The following is a 27,806-nucleotide window of genomic DNA, read 5'->3' as shown; positions in this document are numbered from 1 at the left end:
TTGAGAGGATGCTTCTCGGCTTGTCACAGTGCTCCCTCTCGTGTTGGGCTGCCCTTTCGCCTGACATCAAGGCATCAAGCATGTAGTCGTTTCTTCTGAGTCATTCTCAAGTAGCAGTCCACCAGTCTATGAAGTTTTCTGTCCTACCTCTGGATATAATGCTCCTTTTGTCTATATTTAAGAGTGCCTGCTTCTCCTAAGTGGTATTTCACATTATTGTTATTCATAACTAGTTATGGAATACAGCCTCCTCTGGGCCCTGCTTTGGAGAGCTGGCATCAGAAGTAGCTACAGTAGCATTCAGCAGATGTGTACAGCCTTTTTGGACAGTATCCTGTCTTGTCCTGCTTTTCATGCCTGTTTGTAGCATCTCCTGTGGTTTCTTCCTAGTGGAAAGGAACCTGCATGGGTATCTTTTTTTTTTTTAAATTTTATTTTATTCTAGTTGTTGGGGAGAGAGTCTATGGTCTCTACAAGGTATAGACAAACTACTTAGACTTTTTCACTGTTCATAAGTATTTCCTCTTTCAGGTCAATATAGCTTCTGCCAGGTAGCCAGCTGATTGGAATATGATGTGGCTGGTTTTTACTGTATATACCACATGCTCTGAAAGAAAAACTGGGGTGCCCCAGCTGCACTCCTCATACCTAGTACTTACATAGGTCAAGTCTAGACTATAATTTCCCATGATACGAAAATATTGGCTGTAATTTCACTTTTTAAACTTTTTAATGATACTGACATTTTTTTAATTTTCCAGATATGAGCTGGCATTCAAGAGAAACTACAGAGTTCTCTTTAAATAAAGCAAGCTCTCACAGAAACAAGGAACAACAAAAAAAGATTTTACTTGAAAAATTTTAGGATACAAAGTATAGTGTAATACAGATGAGACACTTATAATTCTTTTACGAAAATATATTAAATCTGTGTGATCAGTGCAAGAGAAAACATACATGTAGATTAAAACCTGAATCAACAGGTGAGGTTGTGTGAGAAATCTTATTTCAGTTTAGATACTAATTTTCAAGGAAAGTTTCATGGATCTGCAGATAAGAATTTAATCATGAACAAAAATTCGGTGCTAGAAGAATACTGGCTTTGAACAGAACTCACTGATCTCTTTGAAGTTTTATTTATGAAGAATTACTGTAAACAAGGAATACAGAATATTTATTTGTGTAGAAAGCAGGTGTGGTTTTGGTTGTGGTGAAGCCATCTCTCTAACCGTGACCTGTGGACTGCATGGATTGCTCTTTACTGATTAGAAACTTCCCAGTTCCAGAGTTTTTCTGGTGGTCTTATGCCTCTAAATGAAGTGAATCTTGGTATATACTTTCTATAACTTATGCTTTGTGAATCTGCTGCTTAATAATTTTTGTGCTATTCAGTGTGCTAAAGCCTAAGGAAAGTTGAGATTCAAAATTAGTAGGTTAGATATAATTATACTTTGGGGAATATATTATTTTGAAGAAGGAAGTAAATGCATATCTCTTAGCTGCATGTGTATTAGACAAGTTTGCCTGTGTTGACAGGTGTGTAGTTAAGAGTAAATGGAGTAAAAAACTGAAGATTAAGTTCTGAGAAGATCAGCACAACTTTATTTATTGTCTGCTTAGGTCCCAGAGCATTGTTTATGTATCCTAGCCTAAAATTTTGGTGTTTTGGATTCTTCTCACACTGGTTTCACTAATAAGCTCAGAGTGACACTGTGTTTTTTTAAATCAAAAAAAACCTCATTTTTCTTTAACTTCAGCCAAAACAGGGCCAACAGTCTTACAAATTTATTTGTTTATTCTTTTCAGCGATGTTTTGGCACTGCCTATCTTCAAACAGGAAGATTCCAGCCTTCCACAAGAAAATGAGACCAAACATCCACCCTTCCAGTATGTTATGTGTGCTGCAACATCCCCAGCAGTAAAATTATATGATGAAACTCTTACATACTTGAATCAAGGTTGGTATATGTATGTTGCAGGCATAACTATAGTGAATGTAGCTTGTGGTGCAAGTCGAAAACTGAAATTGTATTTCGTATTTTTATATATGTGGGTACATCCAAAATAAGTGCATGTCAAAAATGAGGTTGGATACCATACTAGTGGTCTTGTTTTGTCCAATTTGCAGACTCATAGTCTGTCATAACTTCCTCTTTAGAGTGTGGTGCATTATGTGATTTTTTGTTTTGTTTTTGGTTCTGTCCTGTTCTATGTGTTATGCCTCCCTGTCCTCCACCTTCTCCAGTAAAATCAAGCCAACAGAGCTAATAGGAGACAAACTTCGGATAGTAATAGCTTAAAATGTTTAAGACAACTTTTCCATTCCTATTTAAACTTTATGGATAACAGTAAATTAATTGGATTATATTTGAATAAGATACAAACATCTTCAGAAAATTATGATAGATGTTAAAATGTCAATCCCTAAACACAAGTGTTGCACAACAGAGGACACTGTAGTGGCTCTCAAATTAGCTATACATACCTGTCCATAAGAGTATTATGTTTGAAACATATACACATGTGCAGCTACCTTTGTAGTTACCTATGGAGTTTATTTGTATTTCACTATTGTCTCTATATTTATGAAAAGGTCGTTTCCTACCCAAACTGTTCTATGATTCATGTGAGTCTTGTGGCTTTTTCCTCATAGCCTGGGGTTGATTTGCATGATAATTTGTTTTTCCTTTTCCAGAGGGCACTGACTACTGGGTGATATAACCTGAATGTTTTCGTTACTATGTGATAAAACTTCCCTCACCTCTGGAAATGACATTGGTGTCCTACGTTTAATCAGCTAGTATTCTGAACTCAAAACCATTTATCATTTGTTTTGGATCATACCAATGGCTTTGTACACTGCCACTTCCCCTGGCTCTAATGCTCTACGATCACTGTTTCTAGATTTAGTTGTGGTTTTTCTTTTCTTTGTGGACTTCACCACATCTCTCAAAAGGTAGCACTGTAATTAGAAGACACAGTCCTGCAGCATAGTTTGTGTGAAAAATACAAACAATTTTTTTTAAATTATGTTCACAATTTCTTTTCCATATCCTACCATGCTTTGATACAATTGATCTTCTTAGCTCATGAGCTTATCTGAGCATGTATTGCTTTAGTGGGCAGTTTGCTGGAGGACACAGATAAAAGTATGTATTGGTGAATTTTCCTTGGTCTTTGCAAGCTATTAATTGATTTATTAGGTTGTAGAATTTGTATATTTTACAATGTGTTTTCTTGATAGGATGCCCTCTTTGCCTAAGTTGAAATGCTTCTGGTACTATGTGAGCTTTGTTGATGCATTTCATACCTGTGTACTGGGGCCTCAAAATCTGTGAGAGCAGATTGTATCTAATTTGATACTGTCATGATGAGACAGCATCATTTTCAGCTTTCTGTGTGAATAAAGCTGCTAAGTGCTTCATTTTGCAGTATCCAATCTATCTAAAAATGCTTTAAACATTACTTGACTCTTCTGCTAATGAGGATAATAGAAGGTCTTTAAGTGATTTGCAGTTTCTTAGAAACATGTGGTCACATAGTTCAGCCATTTGCTTAGTCAGGTTTATTTTGTACCACTTTTTGTACCTTGAATGCTCTCTTCAGGAGAAAACAGTACAATTGCAGCGGAGTGCTGGACCAGTGCTTTGCAGCAGAGTGCTTTGTCAAAAATTTAAGTTTTATAAACTTCTTACTCTGTAGAAATATACTTTATTTTCTTCAGTGCCAGAATCCAACCTCCCTGACCAAACACGAAGCCCGAAGGCGACCTCAGTGTACTAGGCAACCAGGACAGGGCGACAAACTGAAGGAAGAAAGTGTTTGCTATCCCTGCCTTGAGAAGAGCTTGCCATTTAAGTGGCAGCATCTGAAATGACTCAGATTGTTTCATGTTTCCTTGAAAATATCTTTTAATATAAAGATTTCTTTTGGAAAGAAGTTTTGCTGGTTTTCAGTGTCCAACTTTTCCTGCTGTTGAAAAATGAAGGCATTGGTATATCTTTTTTCTAAATAAATATGGTAAAAAACCACTTGGCCAACTTTCCTTCTGTATTAGTGCTTCAGACAGAAAGACAGTACATTTTCTGCCTAGGTTAAGACTCTCTCCTAAAAAAATGCCCTATTAGCTGTTGATGCAAACCATCTATGTTTATTTATTTTTAAAAATCTTGCAATAGTTTTCAGAGATGACATCTTTCATACTGAAGCCAGCTTAAAATAGGTTTCAAAATAGTTGTGGTTTGCAACACTGAGCTGTAGTGATAGATCTTTTTGCGTAATGAGATGGATTAAGTCCTCTAGAAAAAGAGGTCACTTCAGTTATCTGGTTTCTAGTTTGGCCCTGTTATCAGGCAGTGTCTTGCCTTAAATAATTTTCAAGAGGTTTGTGAGTAGGGAATATAGAGAGCTAAGACCCTCTTGAATTTCATCAGCAGTCTTAGTGTATTGGATTGGGAACGCCAGAAGTAATGGGAACATTTGCCCTCTCTGTTAAGCTGTGGAGACATTTCCTAAGGCAATACTTAAACAAGCCCGGACTTTACCCTCTGTTAGTATTTTAATTGGAATACCTAAGAGCTTTGTTCAGAGTTCAAGGAGCATCTGATGATGCTCTTAGTTATATGGTTTAGTTTTAGATAGCCCTATGAGGAACAGGGAGTTGGACTCTGTCCTTATGAGTCCCTTCCAACTTGAGATATTCTATGAGCTAATGGAATATTTAAACTGATTAGGTTTCCAGCTGAAGCTGATTCAAGATGTTCAGGTCTTGGAGGGATGATGGTTGGTTGTTCAGGGGTTTGCAGGGTTCTTACTAACTGTAAAATCTGCTAAATGAGTCCGTTGAGAATGCATATCAGAGTTGTAGGACAGTGTTTTGAGTTGGCTGCTGCTCAACTAGATGTATATCAAATAGTGAAAGTGGTAACGGAAGGGAATTGCTTTTAAAGGGGAAGCATCTGTTAAGTTGGTTTACACTGTGCAGCTGGGCTTGTAGTTCTGTGAATGCAAAGAACTGCTTGGGAGAGATGGGATCCACCTCAGCAAGAGGGACAAAGACACTTTTGCCAGCAGGGTGGCCCACAGAGACATGATGGGATGGCTTGCATAAGTGAAGTGTTACAACAGAGGGATACTGGCTTTTTAGGAAAAGCAGGGCAAGAAGATAAGGAAGGGGGAGCTGCCCTTTTTGTGGGAGAACAGCTGAAATGTCTGGAGCTCTGCTTAGGGATGGGTGATAAGCCAACTGAGAGCTTATGGGTAAGGATTAAAGAGCAGAACAATATGGGTGACCTCGTAGTGGGTGTCTGCCATAGGCCATCTGACTATGAAGAACAAGCAGATGAGGCCTTCTACAAAGAGTTAGAAGTAGCCTCACATTCACAGGCCGTGGTCCTCATAGGAGGACTTAAGCTACCCTTGATGTCTGGTGGAGCGACAACACAGAAGGGCATGAGCAATCCGGGAAGTTCCTGGAGAGCATTAATGACAACTTTCTGACCCAAATGCAAGAGGAGCCAGTGAGGAGAGGTGCTTTACTATACCTCTTATAACAAGGAAGGGCTCATTGGGGATGTGAATGTTAAAGGCAGCCTTGGCTGCTGTGACCATGAGATGGTGGAGTTCAGGATCCTGAGAAGAGGGAGGAGGGCAGAAACAAGATCACATCTCTGGACTACAGGAGAGCATACTGCCCTCTTCAGTGATGATCTTGGTAGAGTCCCATGGGATAAGGTCCATGAGGGAAGAGCAGCCCAAGAAAGCTGGTTAATATTAAAGGATTGCCTCTTCCAGTGTCAAGAGCAGTGGTTCCCAATGAGCAGAAAGTTGGGCAAAAATGCTAAGAGGCCTGCATGGAGGGCCAAGGAGCTTCTGACGAAACTCAAACACAAAAGTAAGCATACAGTAGGTGGAAGCAGAGACAGGTAGCCTGGAAGGAATACAGAGACGCTGTCCAAGCATGCAGAGATGCAGTCAGTTAGGAAAGCTGAAGTATGGGTAGAGTTGAATCTGGTGAGGAGTGTCAAAGATAACAAGTTGAGCTTCTGTAAGTACATAAGTAGCAAAAAGAAGCCTATGGAGAATGTGCTGTCCCTGCTCAAGAGGGTATGGGCGATGGTGACACAGGACATGGAAAAATCTGAAGTACTGAAAGCATTCTTCACCTCACTCTTCACTAGCATCACTGGTCTTCTGGAATCCCAGGCCCTAGAGATCAAGGGGAATGTCTGGAGCAAGGAATATGTACCCTTGGTGGAAGAGGAACAGGTCAGGGTTTCCTTAAGCAAACTGCACATACATAAATCAATGAGTCCTGATGGGATGCACCATGAGTGCTGAGGGAGTTGGCAGATCTCGTTGTGAAGCCACTCTAGATAGTCTTTGAGCAACCACTGTGACTAAAAGAGGTGCCCAAGGACTATAGGAAAGCAAACATTGTGCTGATCTTCAAAAAGGAGGACCAAGGGAACTACTGGTCAGCCTCACCTCCATCCCTGGGAGGGTGACGAGAGTAACTAATCCTGGGAACGGATTCCAAGCATATGAAGGACAAGAAGGTCATCAGGAGTAGTCAGCATAGATATGTCCTATTTGATGAATGAGGGAAGACTAGCTCACTGTAGCATTGTGTTTGATACCAGAACAGAGGTTTAGTTTGAAAGATAATGAACTGAACTGTGTTGAAGAAAGCATAAGTTCTACAGAATTATTTAATCTAGTATTCATTTAATTTGATTCAATGTACAGATGTAGAATAATTAAAAGTGTAGTTCAGGTGACAATCTTATGCATTGCAGTAGCTAAAACAGCTGCATATGAATGGAGAATTCAGAGTTCCTCACAGAGGGACCTAATAACACTATTAAATACTGTGTAAAATGGGACTCCTGAAGAGGTTTAAGTGCCAGCACAGGAAAATCCTGTATTTCTAAATAGTGTCGGGGTTAGCTAAAAAAAAAAAAGCCAAGGGGAAGTCACAGTTGACCAACTTGATCAACTTCTGTGATGAAATGGCTGGTTTGGTAGACAAGGGTGGAGCAGTAGATATTTTGTACCTGAAAAGACTAGCAATACTTGCTGAGCAAGCAATCAGAATGTCTTTTCTTTTTTCTTTCTTTTTCCCACACCTTTCAAAATAATTGTGAAAGAGAACAGAGATCTATTTGCAAAAGTTTTATTAATAGTGCTAGATTAAACAAAAAAACCCCGTGATGCTGTCTGTAAATGGAGATGGAATTACATGTTTTATTTCCATGTGAGTAAAGTAACACTGGTAATTGAACGAATCTCATTAACAGGGAAAAAAAAATCTCCTGTTAAACATAAGAGGAGCAATGATCTCTTGCTTTACTCAGTTGCACTAGTTACATTCATTTAATATTTATACATATTTGTCAGCAGTGATCAAATGCTGCTGGGGTAAAGAAAACCTGTACATGTGTCGAGTAGATACAGAAAGGTACTAATTGTGTTACAGAAAAAAGCCCAGACAGTCCATAGTTGGAGGTAACATCAGTCTATGAAGCAGTGAAAGGAGCTGAAGAAATCTTATTCACAGGGTATGACAGCCGAACATTTACCTTGTGTGGCAAGCTGATAAATGTCTTTTAAAAGTACTAAATACTGTAGCATAAAGGTAGTTTGGATGGTAATGCAGGAGGTAATGTGAATGTACTGCACTTGATCTTAGTGAATCTCTTGAAATCTAGTTTGTCCTGTATTTTAATTAAGGAAATGTGATTTTGCAAATGAATGTGTGTTGCTCACCTTGGAAGAAAAAAATAAATCCCCGTAGTTCAAATAAATTACTTGGAGCTTTTTCTAATTTGATGTACAACAGTTCCTCAAATTCACTGGAAAGACAGGTTTGCTCATACCTGTGTGAAATTACCAGTAACTAGGTCTTGTAAAGGCTTAGTTCTGAAATGATATGAAGCCCACAAATGGCACAAAGGCAACAGCTACATGGGCAAAATTAAACATGGGAGAGTAGTATGTGTGTTGTATGAAGAGTACAAAAATTTTGCGAGAGTTTGTTTCTGAAGACCAGTTTATGGTTCTCAGTTTCAAAAATAAAAATTCAGCTTTGAAAGGTTTTTCTTCAGGAAAAAAAAAATAAGAGAAACGTGCACTTACATTTCATGTAAAATGAAATACTTAAATTTTGAAGGTATCCGCAGTTTTAAAGTGGGACCAAAAAGTTGAATTTAGTTTCATTAATTCCTGTGTTATGAAGTGAACCTTGTTATAAAAATCTCTTAAACTTAAGTTGCAGGTACTGATTCTGGTTTGCTGTGTATGAACCAGAAGCTAATTCAGGTGCATTAAACATGAAATAGCTTTGTGCTCTGACTCTTCTACTGATAACAAACTTTTTTTCTCTTTAAAGGTCAGTCCTATGAAATAAGGATGCTAGATAATCGGAAAGCTGGAGACATACCAGAGATCAATGGAAAACTGGTGAAGGTGAGCTGAAGTTCTCTAGATAGTGTTACTAACAAACTTCTGCTGGTTGCACATGAAAAGAGTAGTTTTTAACCTTTTGTTGTACTCCAATTCAGAGGGAGGTGGACCAGCTGATCTTACCAATAAAGAAAATATGCACAGTGGAACCTAATGCCTAGTTTTGTTGTTTTATTTCAGGTTTACTTCAAATTAAAAGAATATACATATATGCATTTTCATCTTTATGAATGAGCTGGTTGATTTAATGTAATTTTAGATAACTAGAAGTGAGCTAATCACTTTTATGTACCCTTTATGTGGCCTGCAGTCTGATCTATTTTAAGATGAGATGAATCTCCACTAAAAGTGCGGGTGTCTTTCTGCTGAGTAAAAGGAAGCTGTGGTAGCAATGATCTCAAATTTAGATATCTAAAGTTAGATGAGAGAAATCCAATCCAGAGACTGCATATTTTATGAATTTTTTTTCTGTTGTCGCTAGATACACGTTCAGAATGGCTGTTGACCAGTGATATTTTTAATATGAATATGAAGAATATGAATAGGCAGTGCATAGAGTCCTTGTGTGAAGACTGAATTATTTTATATAAAGCTGAAGATACTTAGTTGTCTATGGATTTGTATCCAGCATCTTCTGAGCCATTTCATTTTCCATTTTAAGTAATTAGGAGATGCATAAGGAAGCTAGAGGGGTCATTTAGAAAGCAGTGGAGGTATTATGAGCATATTTCTTAATAGGTGTTATGGAGGACACATTGAGCCAACCTATGTTTTCTGCAGCGGTGGAATACTGGCACATAGGAAACATGTCTATAGCAAAACCCATCTTTAATTTTGCTGCTTCTTGAGCAGTTTGTTCCATACCTGAGCTCCTGTTCCTAATTCCAGATTTGTCTCCTTATGCTTTAATGTTAGCAGAAGGTACTGTGAATCTGAACTATTTCATGAAGTATAAGAATGAGGTAGACTGAAAAATGCCCAATTTGTGGTATTTAAGGTGGGAAGGTGGGCTTTTCTTATAAGCTTCAGGCAGTTTTACTAAATTTTCCAAAAAATCTCATTCATGCATTGGGGAAGAGGGAAAAATAATTCAGTTAAAGTCACTTTGACAGTGGTACTGATAAGTACATCAGAACATTGTGCCTGTGGGAGTCTGATTCTTCACCTGTCAACTTGGGACTGTATAATTTGTGAACTTTGGCTGGCTTTTGTATATTCCTGTGACTTGTACTTATTTGTCTGTGGGATTTCAGGAAGTGTTAAGCACAAATATAAAACTGACTTGTGAGTTCTGTAATTAAACCTTTTACAATCTGTCATGTTCGCTTTCTGTAATCAGCATGTTGACTATTTTGCCCGCTTCAGTGCTGTTTCCTTGTAACTTCGCAGAATCTCTCTGCTGTATTTTTATAAGTTCCTATGTTGATGGTGAGCCATTTCATAGGTAGAATAGATGAAAGCAGCGTAAAAGTTTTAAACCAGTAAATTTTATCATAGTAAGACATGCATCAACAAATTTTCTGTTCTGGGCACTTAAATGCTGGAATCCCAGTACTTCAACAAAGAAAATGTTTCCTGGTGGTGGAGGTGGCTGCAGATACTTCCAAACTTGCAAGTTTGCAATGAAAAAGCAGCCGTATATTTGCGCATGCATGCACATGTGCTTTCCGGTTTCGAAATAAAACCGAGGAAATGCATTGTATCTGGAGAAGGCACTTCATTTGAAAGTTCTTGAGGGTTTTTTTGAATGCTTTTATCCACTGTTAATACAAGTAAGACTGTAAACTAATGGGAAAAAGTGAGCCTTTAAAAATTTTGTCTGTTTTGTTTGTTCAGTAGCAAGTCATGTCTGCAGTTGTTCTTCCTGTCTGTATAACTTTGTATGTGCGTTCATGCGGCAGAACGGATACCATTATTTAAGATGACTAAGAGCACAGTTGTAGCAGAACTGGTCACATAAGTAGGCATTGTTGGCTAATTGCTCCTAGCTGAATAAAGTTAATCATACTGTAGTATTTTTAGATTAATATTTCAGCTAGAAGAGTTGGAGTAGTTTGGATGTTTTTTATTCTAACTATTAGTTAAAATAATAGATTTGTTGTAAATATATTTATAAACATTAGGAATATATTTTTCTGTTTTGTTTCTTAAAGTTGTCTACAAAAATTCACAAAATTCCTGATGAAAAAACAGTGGTCAAACCGTATTCACTGCTTTTTAGAATAAATGAAGTCTCCTGTGTTTGTTTTCTTGAATAAGTTTGTGTTGCCTGCACAGTGTCGATACTATGCTGTCAGTGTTGCTCAGTTCACTGCAGGCAATTCATGCTGACCTTTAGAATATGCAATCAGATGTCATTCTCTTTTGTATTTTTACCACATTTTCAAATATCTCCTGCTGTTCAGTTCTATTTCTATGTTCTGGAATATATTGGGATACTGATGGTTACCAATTTTTTCACTGTAAATACGTTCGTATCAGCACTGTAGCTATTGTGGAATGTTCTAGTGCTTTAAGCTGTTCTAAACATATAGTAACTTTATGGCTCATCAGATGCTTGTTTTCTTCTTTGTTAGAGTATTATAAGAGTTGTGTTCCATGACAGAAGGTTGCAGTATACAGAGCACCAGCAGCTGGAAGGTTGGAAGTGGAACCGCCCTGGGGACAGACTTCTCGACTTAGGTATAATTGTTTCTCTATGTTGCCACTGTACGAAATCCAAATTTAAATTGACCATGGTCACATTTACACTAGGGCTGGTGAAAAAAGACCAGTTTTCTATGTGCTGCTTTGTCATAGTGTATATTTTGAATATGTATATTCTTAACACTTTCGCATTCCTTTATAAAACTTAAAGTGTTACAGAAGTAAAATGGCAACTCTGAAGCTTATACATTTAGTAATCTTTCTAATTTCGATTACTAAATGTTACAGTAATTAGGAGAACACAGGCAAAAGTAACTTCCTCTAGTAGATTGTGGAAATGACACCAACACGGTTTCTTTATTTTGCGTAGTTTTGTATTTTTTGTTGCCTAAGCCCAGGTGGGAGGGTTTGGTGGCCTAGGGGAATCAAAAAACACCCCCAAACATTGAGCACTTTGTATGTTGAGTCTACTACATTTCCTCAGATCAGTCCTAAGAAACTGTTTATGGGCTTATGGTCAAGCCACCAAAGCCCACCTTTTTTCACTCTACCTGTGTTTGCTGATGGTCACTTTATATTAAATTTATTTCTAGTGTTTTCTTGGAATATGATTATTTTAAAATATGTATTACTTATTTTAATGTAGATATTCCAATGTCTGTTGGAGTCATTGATATCAAGACAAATCCAAGCCAGCTCAATGCAGTTGAATTTTTGTGGGATCCAACAAAATGTACATCTGCTTTTATTCAGGTTTGAAACTTTACTTGACTGGATGTTTGTGTTTGTTGCCGTTCAGGTCACAAACAGTAGTATATTTGCACCATGAAGGTTCTTGGTTTCTTGTTTGTGAGAAAGACATTAAATACCAGGTTCATAGCAACTGTTAGGTCTATAAGGGTTCACAGTTAGGTTTTTCAACTGGATTGGAATTTATAAAAGCATCTTTTAAAAACAATTTAAATAAAAGGCTTCAAAAAGCTCTTTGCAGACAGCTGCCATGGTTAAAATATTTAGTCTAATATGGAGTATTAGAATTAATTTATATCCCTCTAAGTAACTGCTACTAATACTGGGTTTTTTTTGGTTGAGAGACCTGCTGTCCTAGAGATGAGCTTCAGCAGAGGCCCAGCTTGAGGATACAAAATGAAAATTAGTGTACTGCAACGAGTTTTAATTCAGACATTCAAAGATGTTTTTCACTACATCAGTAGGCTTCCTTGTAGTAGGATTTTTATTATTTATACATTTGATATTCAGGACAATTGAACGTGCTTTCTTTGGAAATTATTTAGATAGAATGTTAAGTTTTGCATTGGAATTTTTGGGTTACTTTTGTTGCAGATCTGATTTTATTGTGAAGAAAAGGTATAAAGCTTGAGGTAGATTCTTACTGAGGCTGCCCAAATAGGTTAAATCCCACATTGTCAGTAAATTAACTTTGATCTGATGCAATTGAAGACATGTTTTTCAAGTAAGAATTATACAAGTACTAAAATGTAGTCTCCTTGAAGAAGTGTGAGATCAACTATTGCACATTTTTTTCTCATGTACTTCCTTAGAAGAAGTGATAATAGATTTTGCAAAAATGGAACTGATTCTTAATATGCAAGTAGACTTCACTTATTCTAAAGGCTAGAGAACACAGCATAGCAGCACTGATGACACTTAAAACTTCATTTTCCAGTCTGTGGTTCTCTATTGTTGATGACCATAGGAAATAAAAAGGTAGTATTGTAGTCACTGAGAGTGCAAGGTATCCACGGTGCTTGGCTTGCTTAAAATTCCATAAAGAAGCAAAACCAATTTGGAGCGCTGTCCAGTGAGATTCATCATCACTTTTTGTTACACTGATCTTCTCCTTAGATATCTTTTAGGGGTATTTCTGGCTTACAAACTCAGTCTTCATTCTGATGTAGCACTTGAGGCCAGTGATTCAAAAGTCTGCAGACTTTCATAGGAAGTTGGGCATATTTGAAAATACCCTGATTTTGCATGAGATGAAAAACTCTGCCAGTCAGTGACCTTCTGTGGCTTTGGTAATATTTATTACAAGTAACTCTGAAGTTTATTCTAGCTATAATGCATTGGACAGTAGTATCTGGAAAAGTTTTTGCTGTATTCATGACAGCTACAGTTGTCAGCCAGATATATTTTTCTTAAGATCTAGCAAGTTCTACTTTAATAAGAATCTATAATGATGACTTGTTTTTGGAGAGATTTTGGTGACACACTTGCTTGTTTCCCCTCTTCCCTGTCACCTCAAATACAATATTTTTGGCTTCATTTGCTTATGGGTACGAAATGGAACACAATGTTAGTTATGTAGCTTAGTTCTCAGATAGGCTGGGTAATTTGTTACTTATCCTTAGAAAATATATATGATGTTGATAAAACATAATGAAATTCATGTCTAGAATGCTTCTGAAGGTCCTTTTTGCTTGGTGGTTGTTTTTTTCCAGGTACATTGTATCAGCACTGAATTTACCCCTCGTAAACATGGAGGAGAGAAGGGAGTTCCTTTTAGGATTCAGGTTGACACTTTCAAGCAGACTGAAAATGGAGAATATACAGATCATCTGCATTCAGCCAGTTGTCAAATCAAAGTTTTTAAGGTAACAGTAGAAAACAGCTCTTTAAAAAGTTGCTCAGAAGCTGTTGTAAAGTTGGGTGGACACCTTTATATTACTGCTTGACATCTGAGATCAGATTTCAAGTATAAAACCGTTTTCCACCTGCTTTCTTGTTCATGTAACTGTTCGTTTTTAGCCAAAAGGAGCAGACAGGAAGCAGAAAACAGACAGAGAAAAGATGGAAAAGCGAACTGCACATGAAAAAGAAAAGTATCAGCCTTCCTATGACACCACAGTTCTTACAGAGGTAACAAAATAGAATTGCATGTGCTTACTGAGGAGAAGATACATAGATACAAATGTAGTCTTGGAAGGGTTGGGGAAGAATTAGTTCTACATCTAAAATAAGCTTTTTATTTTACAAACTTGTCCAGTGAACAGCGACATTAAATTTTGACATTTTGAAGTAAACTTTCATTTAAATACTCAATAGATGGTTGTATTAAAACACACTAAGATTCAACACTATTTGACTGACTGTACTGAACCCTAGAGCAAGTCTTTTGGTACAGCTTGCAGCTGAAAAGTACAAAAAATAAGAGGGGGGAATCTAGAATTTAATTATCTGACAAATTTGAGCTTCAAAGGGTATTTTTTTGAGATTACAGAATTTAAGGCCAGAGCCCCAGAAAGTTTTTGCATTTTCTTTTTATTTAAACATCAGTGAGTTCTACGCGGTTTTCTAAATATATCAGAAGTTTTTAAAAGGCTTTTAGATCTTTCCTCACTGTATGATGAAAAAAAATTGATCCAAATCTTTGGTGTTTGTCCAGATGAGGCTTGAGCCTATAATTGAAGATGCAGTTGAACATGAGCAGAAAAAGTCCAGCAAGCGGACTTTGCCAGCAGACTACGGTGATTCTCTGGCAAAGCGAGGCAGTGTAAGGGACTTCTGCTTACCTTTTCATTGTGCAAGATACCTTGTGCAGTGTTAGATATAGGAGAAACTTCCATTATATAAAGTAAAAATATTTTCATTGCTGTGTCATAATTTTATTCACTTTTATGTATACCAATTACTCCATGTTTGTTCTCAGCAAAGGAATCCTTCCTAAATCTAACACTTAAACTGTTGCAGAGGGACTGTGTAACTTTTAAAAGTCAAGAGCTTTCCGTTTATGCCACTTTGAATGAAATAGCATTTTGCTTTCCTATATGTATGTAACTAGTGGAAGTAAGAAGAGTGAAATTTAGTGTTTTATTCCACATTTGTACTGACATTCAATATAAGTTTCCATGTGCATCAGTATTTTTAAAACACCATGTAGCGTTGCAGATGGTTGATCATTAGTTACTGATTTTTCCTTTAGCCGTCCGCATATTGTGCTCCAAGCAGGTTTAATGCAGTACAGAAGAGTCAGCAGATATTCATGACGTGTACACTAACCCTGTATGTGCCTCCCAAAATAAATCCAACGTATATCCTGTGTACTCTTCTTGTCAAGGGTTAGCATTTTAGATTTCTTAAATGCTGTGCTGTAAGGTAAATATTGAGACCTTACATTTTTCAGTGACAAGCAATCCTGCATCTTCCATTTGGCAAGTTTAAATGTCAATTAATAATGTGACTGTGGAAGACAGTTATTTGACCATTCTTTGAACATTCTTTGTACTGACAGCTCTTTCCCAGCAGTGCTGTCTTTGTCCCTCAGTGTTTAGTTTGTATTACGATCTGCGAAAGTGATGTATAAGGTTTATGTTATAAAATACTTCTCAGTGTTTGCCTCTTGTTTATAAACAACGTAGCTGGGTGGGAGGGAACAAGCAATATTAAGAAAGATGGACTCTTCGGTGGATTTTTTTTGCCCCCTGACACTATTATAAGCACCGAGCTGTCTAAATTTACCTTCTGCTGTTCCTAGTTTCTGGTTTTTTTCTTTCTTTTAAGAGGCACCTTTAGCATTCTTTGGCAATGCAGACATTATTGTAATTGTTTTAAATGTCTTGGGAAGGGATGTATAGACAGGAGAAAACAGGACTTCCACTTATAAAGCATGACTGAAGCATCTTTTGAAGCTGGTCCTTTGAGGGATTTCTACTTTTTTTTTAAACGCCGTGCTCTCTTTTCTTTCTCTTGTTATAAGTACTTCATTGAATGATTATTGTTTATGGGAAGAATAATAGAAAAAGGTATTTTAAAAATAGATGACAAAGCCCTTGTCCAGATTAGGACAAACTCTAGCCAAATGATACCTGGAAGTTATCTAACCTGTTTTTAGCTTAACAATCTCTTGAAACACTAAGCTATGAATGGGAGCATTACCTTCCTTGTAGTGAAGAAAAATTGATGTGGGACAGGTAGTACTGGACTTGCAGTGCCTTTCCCAAAGGAGGCAAACAGGACTGTGCGTGTGTTCATTTCTTCGCTTCTCGTTTGGGATGAAGGATGACGCACAGACTGTTTTGGAATAACAGCTATGTACAGCTTTCCAGTTCTCTTAATTGTCAGCTGACTATTCCTGTTTTGCATTTGCCCTTAATACAATTCTATCTTGAGATCATTTGAGCAGCTTGTTGAAACCATTTTGAATTTTATTCCTGTGGGATGAAATGCCTTCAGCCTCTGTAACTTGGTATAATCTCTGGATTATAACCTGTTCCATCGTGACAATGATTTTTATCATTAGCAAAATTATTAGAAATCACCGAGGCCATAAAAAAATAACATGAAACACTATTTTTGCTGTGTTAGTAGTGAAACCTTGGTAATGGCTATATACTCATTAAGTACAACTCGTTTGCTTGATCTAGAAAGGGAATGTCTGATCTACAGCTTGAAGGCCCAACTCATCAGCCTTTTCTTCTTGTCACCAGACAGGCTTGTTGTTCTGAGCCTTGTAAATACGGACAGGGGAATGATGCATATTTCTAGTTAGAGCAGTTCTGTCCCTGCGAATTCATCTTCCCAAACGTAGCCATCAGAAGGTTTGGCCATTATCAGACTTGCCTCATCTGTGCAGATCAAATGTACCATATGTGCAGTGCAGCTGTCACAGAGGGGCTTAGGCACAAAAACTAAAGACCTACTTTTAAGTATGAGAATTGATGCTGTTTGACATATTATTCTTTATGTATGATGGATCTTGCACTTTTCATGTCCTAGGAACTGTGGCTCCATTACAGAAGAGAACAGGATTGTTTGGAGTGTGTTTTTCTTGATGAAGTTGAGAGTGTTGGCTGTTCCTTAGCAAATGCTGCTTCTACATTCCCAGAAGTAGTTTTTTGTTATCTTTTCTTGAATTCCAGAAATGTAGGTTGATCCAATCTATAGTTCTTTTCCTTTTTAAAGCTGGGTATTGTTATCTTCCTCCTCCACCAAACCTATTATATAGGCTGTCTTTTTTCTTCTTTGCTATTTGCATCTCATTTTGTATTTTGTTTCTTTTTTTTTTTTTTTTTTTTTTTTCCTTCCTATATGAACTCTTTCAGTTCAGCCACAATCTGATTTGAACAGATTGGTTTCTTACTGTGCTTCCTTCAGGAAACATTGAACCTAATATATTTTCTTTCCAATTTAATTCATATGGAATTCCAATAGAATACAAAGAGCTTGGTGAAGATTCCTTTCTGAACGGTCATTCTGCTCTGCTCTTCTCCTATCCTTTCTTAAGAGCCAGAGATTTTTTTCCGATTACTATCACCCATCTTTTCCTTCTCATTCATTTTCATAAGAATGCCATCTAGATATGCTTCTCCATTGCTCCTTCTTATTAATTTGATCTTTCAAAACTCGGTGAATTCACTACAGTTTCTGCAGTATTTATCTCAGTGTTTTCCAGACAGACAGATGCATAGTTAAGCTACTTGTTAAGACTCTCTCTTGTGCTATGGAGCATTGATTTTTATTTTTATTATTTTTTTTCTGTAGAGATAAAAGGCTACCTACCTAACACCTGCCTTCTGAACCTCAGAGTGGATGTTTATGTATCGGTGACCTTCATCCAGGGGCCATTTCATGAAAGAGGCACTTTATTTTTTCCTCTTTTCCAAATATATAGAAGCTAGAGCTTATCTAAGGAACAAGAGGAAAAAAAACCCCACCAGATTATTTTCCCTGCTTTGAATTAGAAAATAGGAAAATTTGTGTTGTGATAATTGAGTCTTTGCACTTTTTTCTGTGTGCAGTATCTTGGTTGATTTTTATCTTAGTATATATGTTACAAGTTAGACTATATAAGGCTACAATTTAATTAAACTTGATCAAATGGTCTTTTTTACACAGATAGAGCTGATTATAGGGCAAGTCAGAAGACTTCCAGTTATAGATCTTGAAATAAATTGGGAAAGAGAGTTTGGGATGTGAAAGATTGGTGCAGAAGATAAATATTTTCTGTAAATGACTTAAATTTAGAATATGAAACCTTCTGGAGGCTGTGGGAGTCAGAAGTGGAGCTGGAGCAAAACTAATTTAGTAACATAAGCATATAGTTTTTTTCCAATTTATTTCTCCCTGCTTCTATCTATACTTTATAGCAGTATCAGTAGCATACAGGATATGTAATGTGGGTGACTTCACGTTTTGGGAATAACTTATTTACTTCTGCATTCATAATAATTAAGTCTAGATGAGCGGAAGTTTTTTGTTTTTGCCAACAACAACTGTGGTCTTTTGGAGCAAGAGCGCAGTATTTTATAGGTTCATTGCAAAGGCTTTGTACTGTGCGTAATAAAATTGCTGCCTTCTTCTCTGAAGGTGATGCTGTGTGCACAAGTTTAAGTCATCTAATTTGGAGAACAACCTTTTCAGTTTTGTGTTGATTTGGTATTTGTATATAGTATGGAGTTCTTTGCCAAAGTTTAGTTTTGCTCTCTTGTAAGGCATGAATTTGGGCAGATTCAGGTAGACTGGAAGTAGGGAGGGAAATCACATTAAGCAGTGGCATAGAATAATTTGAGATTTTTGCAATTCTCCAGAAGTTAGGAATGTCCTGAATTTAAATGCTACATATACTGAATCTAAAAAGTCAGAAAGATTTTTCTCTCTTCATTTTTAACTCAATAAAACCATTGGTCAACATTTTATAACCTCATTCGTGTCCTACACAGAAGGATGTTAAAGCCAGGATAATAGAATAGTTTGGGTTGGAAGGGACCTTCCAAGGTCATCTAGTCCAACCCCCTGCAATGAGCAGGGACATCTTCAGCTAGATCAGGTTGCTCAGAGCCCCGTCCAGCCTGGCCTTGAATGTGTCCAAGTATGGGGCATCTACCACCTCTCTGGGCAACCTGTGCCAGCGTTTCACCACCCTCATTGTAAAAAATTTCTTCCTCGTGTCTCCGAAACCAAAAGTTTTCTCTGTCTCAAGAATTAATCAATGTTTGGAAATTAAGGCACAGTTTCCTGAATACAGTTCTATCAGAAGCATGGAATCAGCGTACTAGTAGTAGAGGGCAGTTAGTCATGAGACCTCAAAAACATCATCTTTGGAGATTCACCAGTATGTATTCATTGTTCATGGTACAGGTAAAGATACAACTCCAATCTCTTTTCTGTTCTGTGATGGTGTTTTACAGAGTCGGTTCCTTCCTCATGACAGACTGACATTTTTTCTTAAGTTTGTCCAGTGGCCAAAGACTTCAGTATTAGTATCATTAGCTTGCTGAATGTCCTTTGCTTAACTCAATTTTGCACTTAAGAATATATTAAGAATATAAGAAATATCCTGATTGATCAGTCTCCGACTCTGTAAAGTCCAATGTGCTGCCCCTGACGGTGGCAATTGCCGATGCCACTTCTTGTGATCTGCCACCCTTGTAACTTTGTCATGGATCTGGTGCCCAGGACTTTTGTCTGATCCTTTCTGAACTTGATGGGTTTGTGAAGTGTGGGACAGTTGTGCATGTGAGTGATTCTGAAAGCTTGGGTTAATTGCTTGAAGATGCTTGAAGAATAAATGCTACATTTTCTTGTTCCTTGAACCTTCCTTGAACCACCTCAATGGTCAAATATTAATTTTCCACTCCACAACCTATAAGACAGAAAGAGAACTGAACCGATGGGCATGTTGCAGCAGCAGTATTATGAATGTAATTACAATCACTACTGTTTTTTTTCATAGTAACCAACTGATTCAGTCTCAGTGGATAGTTAGTAAGCAGACACAAGGCATTAAAGTGTGTCTACAGGACAAGAAGGGCTTGTTTGGGTTGGAATTGTCTTTTTCTAAGTATTTCAAATGTGTGTATTCCTGTGTTTAAACTCAAGAGTTTTGTTCTGAACAACTTCAGCTGGGTTTGAAGGACAAAAACTTTAACTGCAGCACATGCCTCTGCAATGGTTCAGAAGCTGTTCTCTGCCACCAGTGCATTCTTTCCTGCCCCTGAATTCAAATTTAAGTCGAACAGAATAGTGGCTAAAGGTGTACAGGTTGCATCTGTGTGTCCAGATGAACATCTTGCATTAAAATTTAGGGAGAGAGTGTCATAAAATGAAAGGAAATGAATTGCACTTCCCAAATATTTCAGAATAACAAAGCTAACATTATTTATGTTGGCCTTTTATTTTAAAATTATGGCTTTGGGGACCACATAATTGGCGAATGAAGGCCCATTTTAACTTACCTATTGTAATATAACATCTTTGAGATTAACGTTAAAATGACCTTCAGAAGAGAAACAACAGATGGGAATATACAGAGTAGGAAGAAGAGTGGGTAACATTAGAAGGTCATATCAGAGTGTGCTTGGTGCGGATGGCACTGGCTGTCATCTAAAGGGTGGCTTAGAGTATGTAATCAAAGCCTGTGTACACAGTTGCTGGCAGAAATGCTGATTTGAACCAGGTCTTGGACACATGAAAAATTTCTTTATTTTCAAGCTGTGCGCATGCAAGAGTAGTTTTTTTTAAATTGTACGCGCCATGCTGTGGAACTTGCAGTCTTACTGTGATGGGTGAGGACTGAAGTCCAGCACAGAAATGTTGTTAACTGTTTTACAGTAGATTGAAACTGATATTGCGCTCATTTACTGTTTCCACCAGATAGTGAAAGGGTCTTTCAAGACAAATTTGTTGAAACGTGTTCCATTAATATTAGGTCATACTTGTTCTCCTCCCTCTTCCTCCTCTGCAAGGCTATGATAGAACTCAGAATGCCCTTACAGGGTGTTTAGCTGATGTGTGATAAGTATTTCATAAATCTTTGTTGTTTAACGGGCATAGTCTTAGCTTACTTTATCTTGGGCAACTTGCTTGTTTTAATCCTGCCTATTTGTCTTTGAATATACCAAAATCTGTTTGTGTGGTTTTTTTGTGGGTTTTGTTTTGGTTTTAATACTGAATTTTCAATGGTATTGGAAATACTAAAAGCAAGTCTCATTTTGAAGGGCTTCTATCATGGTGGTTTAAAAAATATCCAAAAAAGATTGACTGAATTGGACAGCTGGCTCATAATATGCTTGTGATGACTTAAAAGTTTTGAATAAAAATTCCAGTTTAGCAAGCGGTTTAGAGAAAACAGTACATGTAAGCATCATTATAGTCCTCCAGTAAATTAGTAAAAGAAATCAATTCACACAATTTCTACTGAACACGACATTTGTGTTTCATTGTTGTCAGGGCAGATATATTTAGTTTATCCACAAGATGAAATCTAGCTTCATAGTTTTACTTAGTATTGCTGAACAGCTATTGTCAAGTCATGAGACCTGCTGTTGAAACAGCCCTTTTAGGATGAAAGTAGTTTTTTCGGCAGGTGGATTGGGGTGGGTTGGTAGGTTTGGTTTAAACTGAGTGATCTCTAGAGGTCTTCTCTAGCTCAACCACTAATACCTTCACTTTATTAACTGAAGATAGTATAAATAGAATTCTTCCTGAAAGAACAAGATAAAACAAAACTGATTTTTAACCTGGAATATCTGCATGTAATGTGTGGGATGGAGGGAACCTTTATTTGGAATTACATATCAAAATTCTCTGGAAAAAAGTGTTGCTTTAAATTAAAGAGTTGTGCATCAGAGTAAAAATTGTATTGTCAAGAGAAACTTAAGTTTTAATTTTTTATCTTCAGTGTTCACCATGGCCTGATACTCCTACAACATTTGTAAACAACAGTCCTACTCCTGCTCCAACTTTTACCTCTGCTCAGCATAATACCTACAGTGTCCCAGACAGGTAGGTTTCTTTTCTGTAAACTAATTAAAGATAACATTTTAAAATCAGGCTTATTTAGAAGCGCTTTCTGAGTAAACCCAACTGTTTTCAAGTTCCACTGGGGAACGAGAGATTGTTTTGACCTATATTTTTATTTTAGAGCTTGACACTTGCATTATGTGATGCATCTATAATGTAATTACTTCCACTTCAGCATTTTTCCTTTTTACTGTACACTGTTGGAAACTCTTCTTCTTGTCTTTTGTCATATAGCAAATAGTTTCTCTTTTAACTGTTCTCATTTAGTGCTTGTTTATGGAAACTCTTTAGCTTTTTTGGAAGAACAGTCTTTGTTCCCCCTCATACACAGTTAATATAATTTGCAAGGAAAAAACTCACCAATAATCTTTACAAGCTTTTCAACAGAAACTGTAGTGGTAAACACACTTTGTACTGAGGCATTATTTAAACTACTGTAATCAAACTTGGCTGATCAGGGAATGATTTACAGTGGTATTGTCTGGTCTATAAACTTCTGTTTTGTCTGCTTTGTATTTTACTACCTCTCCCTCAGTTACCATTTAAGACAGGTGTCTGTGTAAGCTCCTGTGAGTGTTGGGAAAGCTGCTTCTCCAGTTGATAAAGAATACACAGAATAGGAACCAGACAACTTGCAAATAGAACTTTGATTATCTTTTTCATGGGTTTAGCTTAAGTTTCACTCTATGCAGTGTTTAACTTGTCTTTCAACAGTGATATTTATTGTTTGGGGAATTTCAAGTTATTTTTCAGCAATGCTTTAATATTTTGCTTAATCAAATTCTATTAATACCTTTTTTGTTTGTTTGTTTTGAATCTGTAGCAATTCTTCCTCCCCAAATCATCAAGGAGATGGAACCTCTCAAGGGTCTGGAGATGTGAGTGTTTGCTTTGTATATTTCTGTCAGAACATTTGATTCATATGTACCTTGATATTAATAGGTACTGGGGAAATGTTTAACTGAGGAAGTTTTTTAATGGTTTGAGGTGTTCTGTTTTTTGTTTATTGTTTTTTTTTTAATATCCAAATTATATCCAATCTTGTTTCTTACAGCAGCTTCATCCTTCAGCCACAATCCAGGAAACTCAGCAATGGTTGCTGAAGCATAGGTTCTCTACCTATACAAGGCTTTTTTCAAATTTCTCAGGTATTGTTTAATTTTATTTAGAGTTTTTGTGTTAGTGAGCAAGTTTTGTGTGGGGAAAATAGTTCTCTAAAAACAATATGGCTTCAATATTTATTATCATTTACTAACTTGTATATTAAGTGTTCAGTTTGCATTGGAAGGCATTTTTTTCTAGTTGCATTGTGCACGAATTCACCCTCAGACCCATAAGTTAATCTAAGGTTGGTTGGTTGGTTTGTTTGTTTTTTTCCCGTGATAGTTCACAAAATCTTTTTAACCTTGATAAGTCTTTTGAGAAAAAAGAATTTGGTAAGTCAGACCAGCAGGCCGTCTATTGTGCCGTGCTGTTTCCTAATGGCAGCCAGTATGCGATGATCCTGAAGAAAGTGCAAGAAATTGCTGACATCCACCGCATGTTAGATCTTTTCTCTGGAGTTAAATTTAATTGTAGTATAGGAAACTTTTGTCTTCTCAAACTCTGAAGCTGTGAATAGTCATTCACAGAAATGGCAAGTTATTTTTTGTATTGAACTTTGCTTCAATGCCATTTAACAGGAGGATTCACGTACTTATTTGTATTTTTGTCTTAATTTTTTTCAGTTTAACAGACTATCTGATTGTTCTTTCTTAAATGTGCAGCAGTGCAGTTTCCACTCTATGTACTGAAGGGAGAAATGGCAACAAATGCGCCCTGTGGGGCTGTGTTTTGCTGTTTGCTTCTTTAATCTTTCATGTCATTGTGCAAAGGGTGGGATGACACAGTACACACCATAAGTAACATTCCACCTGTTCCTTGGTAAAATGTGGTGCGGATAATTTGAAGATTCCTGCTCTCAGACCGAGCTCACACGTCGATTGTGTTTCTCTGACTCCGTCTAGTAAGGACAGCAGCCCCAAGTACAGATTCTCTAACGTGGCATGTCTTTTCTCCAGCTAGTTAATTCTGTTCGCATATGCCGTATGTTTTCTACCTAAAATTCATACTGTTTTCTGCTAGGATAATACAGGTTCTGAGAAATAAGCTCACATTTAGCCTTTCTGAACAAGCTGTGAAAGTGTCATCCAACCCTGAGAAGTTAAGTTCTGCAGTCTCACTGGTGAATGAGCCAATATTTTGCAGTAACTTCCTCAGCAAACCATATGGAATCATGGAAAATTTTTTAGGTATAGTTCTGGTGACATCAATATAGGCAGCAATAAATAAGATTTTGTAAGCTACTGCCAATAATACTACAGTAATACAATAAAAATAAGTAAAGTTTTGAGATCCTATAGGGATCCACGATCTTTTCCTATGCACAGGCAATATGACTTCTCCAAATAAAAACTGACCAGACCTTGAGGTAGTGGTGAGGCCTCTGGAAAACCTGCAGCTTTTGGCACATAAGAACATGACTTCTGTGAGAGAAAACAAACCACATATATGATGTTTAAGACCCACGTGTCACCACTAGTTATCTCAGTAATAAATTGGTGCTATCCTGGGTTTCCCTCCTCAGGGTGGCTCAGTACACCTTGTAGTAAGGCAGCCTGTTGTACATCAGTGTGCAGCGCTGCCCTGAAACCACCAGCATCTACCAGCACATCCAGACTGACACATCAAGGCTCCTTAGCTGATCAGTGACTTGATGATTTTATTTTAAATACCGTGGGCCTAAAGGAAAAGCGCAACATTTTCTAGTCAATATTTGCAGGATTGGAAATGAACCTTTTATTCTGCTCATTAGCTTTTGATCTGTGCTGCTTGTGTTGTGATTCCTGAGCTTTCTCAATAAAATTTAGTACTAGATTTCTGACAAAGACCCTTGGAAAACTTTTAAAGTGGTTCTTCTCTTTCATTATTATCTGTATGTGTTTATAGAAGTCAAATACTAGCCAGCTTCTTTGAAGCAAGACATGTAGTATAGCTTTTAATTATACTACTTCAGATGTGATTTTTCTTTTTATTATAGTACTTAAGGAGTATGATGACAAATTATTTTTACTGTATTTCACCTATGCATTCCTAGATCATCTGTGGAGTGTTTTCAGAAAGTCTGACTTTTTTTTTTTAAACTTGTGCTCCCATTCATCTATTACAGTGACTGATTTTTTTTCAGACTATTGTTTTCCCTGTTAACATTCATGCTGCTTCTAAGAAGTGTGCTTCCTTCAGTTTTGTGTTTAGATCTGCTTAGTATCTTTTACTGACACTTCATTTTCTGAAGTAAATGTTCTGGGAAGCAGCTGTTTTCACAGCTCACTCAGTCCCAGGAATATTTAAAAACAAACAAACAAACAAAAATGTGCTTTTGGATAGAAGTATCCCACATTTACCCAATAGGCTGCTGATGGACTCATTTGACCACACTGATTCAATTGTGCCAACCTTTAGCAGTATCTTCTATAAATGAGAGCATTGTAATAGCTTAAGTGCATAGAGGATACGATGTATTAATTGAATCATAGAATAGTTTGGGTTGGAAGGGACCTTCCAAGGTCATCTAGTCCAACCCCCTTGCAATGAGCAGGGGCATCTTCAACTAGATCAGGTTGCTCAGAGCCCCATCCAGCCTGGCCCTGGATGTCTCCAGGGATGGGGCATCTCTGGGAAACCTGTGCCAGTGTTTTACCACCCTCATTGTATTATAAAACATTTCTTCCCCATGTCTAACCTGAATCTCGCCTCCTCTAGTTTAAAGCCATTACCCCTTGTCCTGTGGTAACAGGCCCTGCTCAAAAGTCTGTCCCCATCTTTTTTATAGGCCCCTTTTAAGTACTGAAAGGCCACAACAAGGTCTCCCCAGAGCCTTCTCTTCTCCAGGCTGAACAACCCCAACTCTCTCAGCCTGTCCTTTTAACAAAGGTATTCCACCCCTCTCATCATCTTGGTGGCCTCCTCTGGATCCCCCAGAATGATTCCTTGAGTGAGAAACCATCAAATATCTTTGCTCTGTATTTTGCATGGGTTTAAAATACCCTAACCCGGGTGTCAGTTAAAACGTTGTCATTTAAGTTGTTGTCTGGATATAGAGCAGTCATCTGTCTCTACAGTATTTGTGTGCCTTCCAGACTTTGTACATTTTCAAAGAAGTGAGCACCGTCAAGGGAAACCAACCACCTTTGAAAAATGGGTCCCTTTTTCTCAGTGCTAGCTAGTGCCTATTCTAAACTTTACTTGATTGTGTTTGCAGGATTCCATTTTTGTAATGGTGGAGTTTGCTATTCTTTGTTTAAATGAACATGCAATTTATTTTTAGAGTATAGATGTTCTAAAAGAATCTTCATAAAATCCTCCTGTGTTTTTCCAGGTGCTGATTTATTAAAGCTGACAAGAGAGGATCTGGTACAAATCTGTGGTCCAGCCGATGGAATTCGGCTATATAATGCACTGAAATCCAGGTAACATGTTGAGTGTGAGGCTAAGTGGGGTTTGTTCTGTCCTTTACTAGAATCCCCTTCCTTAGAACTGGGATATCTGGGAAGTCAGTGCGGAGATGGGCCTCGATGTGTGCGAGAGCTGTCTCAGGAGCTGCCAGCAGCGTGTTTCAGAAGAGCCTCCTGTGTTCACCTTCAGGGCAGAGCCCAGCTGAGGTGCTGGCACTGGCCGGTCCAAAGGCAGCCTGTGAGACTGGTACCAGTGCAGTTGGGTGCTGCTGGTTTGTTGGCAAGACACAAAACTTCTCGTTTACGGGAGCCAAGAACAACCCCCAGCTGAGGCCTTTTGGGTATTCGTTACCATTGACCTTTATAAGAATTGTCATCATCGCTCAGTAGTTACGTTCCAGGATTCCAACGTCTTGATGAACTTGGAATTGATTGAAATTTTGTTAGAATCCAGTAGCATCTGAGAGACTACTTACCGTTATATTAATTTTTTTTGATCAGTCGAGAGAAAACATTTCAAGTATACTATTAGCATAACAAATCTACATTTGTGACATATCACTTTCCATATTTCCAGGGCAAACAACCTTTTCTCTGATGTGTGATTTGTTTGAATTGCAGGTCTGTTAGGCCCCGTTTAACAATCTATGTCTGTCAGGAGCCATTACGGAGCATTCAACTGGAAAGACAAGATACAGGCAATGGCGACAGCAGCAATGGTGCAATATATGGTATGGCACATAGGGGTCTCTCAGCATACCATTCCTGTGTCTTAAAGTCTAAAACAAGATAGATGGGAAGGAAAATAGAATAGTGAAGAGGTTGAATTTCTTTTTCTGGTGTGCAGAGAAACCATGGAAAGTTATATTTAGATCAACTTTGCTATTTTAACACTGCAGGGAATGAAAAGGCTGTTGAAACCTCTCAAGATTAAATCATTGGGGTTTTTGTTTGTTTGTTTGTTTTTCAGCCCATTGATAAACCTAACTCTAGATACATGGTAATTAAGGAGCTCTGAAGTTAGATGTGCTATGTTGTTACAGCCAAGGTATTAACTGTATAAATGCAGGTGCATGTAAAAGCTACACGCAAATAAAACACTTACATTCTTTCCTGTTTTTCAATCAGGTTTTGCTGTGCGACTGAATTAAACTGGGTAGAGCTTAGGCAAGGAAATACAGCCAAGCAGCCTATGGGCTCATGATTTTAGTATTATTTTCCTGAGAGAGAGCTGTTTTTTCAACACAGATGGAAACTTAGTATTTAATTGTAAATTCATGTAAATTTACATCTAAGAGAATGGAGCTGTTTGGAATGATTCTTTTCTTGCTTTTGGCTTTGAGTGAAGAGACCTCCTGCCCAACCAACTGAAATGTGCACTGGCTGCTGCTGTAATAGTCATTGTGTATTTTCCATGCAAGAATTGAGGCAGAGGAGGATCTG

General features: G+C 37.5%; 1 protein-coding gene across 4 annotated transcripts in view; it reads left to right on the top strand.

The window, feature by feature from the left end:
• UBP1 (upstream binding protein 1) overlaps nt 1-27,806 on the top strand; it is a 40,697-nt gene that overhangs the window by 8,100 nt on the left and 4,791 nt on the right. For 2 of the 4 annotated variants that reach the window (XR_013921738.1, XM_080338764.1), the window contains exons 2-13: nt 1,807-1,958; nt 8,390-8,466; nt 11,040-11,145; nt 11,756-11,862; nt 13,572-13,724; nt 13,879-13,989; nt 14,516-14,623; nt 21,749-21,852; nt 22,694-22,748; nt 22,925-23,018; nt 26,288-26,378; nt 26,985-27,094. Coding sequence is in view for 3 of the 4 variants with exons in the window: in XM_080338764.1 (XP_080194890.1) it covers nt 1,807-1,958; nt 8,390-8,466; nt 11,040-11,145; nt 11,756-11,862; nt 13,572-13,724; nt 13,879-13,989; nt 14,516-14,623; nt 21,749-21,852; nt 22,694-22,748; nt 22,925-23,018; nt 26,288-26,378; nt 26,985-27,094 (1,268 nt within the window). In the remaining variant the exon portion in view is untranslated. The remainder of the gene's footprint in view (nt 1-1,806; nt 1,959-8,389; nt 8,467-11,039; nt 11,146-11,755; nt 11,863-13,571; nt 13,725-13,878; nt 13,990-14,515; nt 14,624-21,748; nt 21,853-22,693; nt 22,749-22,924; nt 23,019-26,287; nt 26,379-26,984; nt 27,095-27,806) is intronic. The other 2 variants (XM_080338765.1, XM_080338766.1) reach the window with 2 other exon arrangements.

Source organism: Nesoenas mayeri (assembly GCF_963082525.1).
Source record: "Nesoenas mayeri genome assembly, chromosome: 2".
NCBI lineage: Eukaryota > Metazoa > Chordata > Aves > Columbiformes > Columbidae > Nesoenas > Nesoenas mayeri.
The sequence above is the reverse complement of the archived record's forward strand: the minus strand, read 5'-3'. Positions and strand labels throughout refer to the sequence as shown.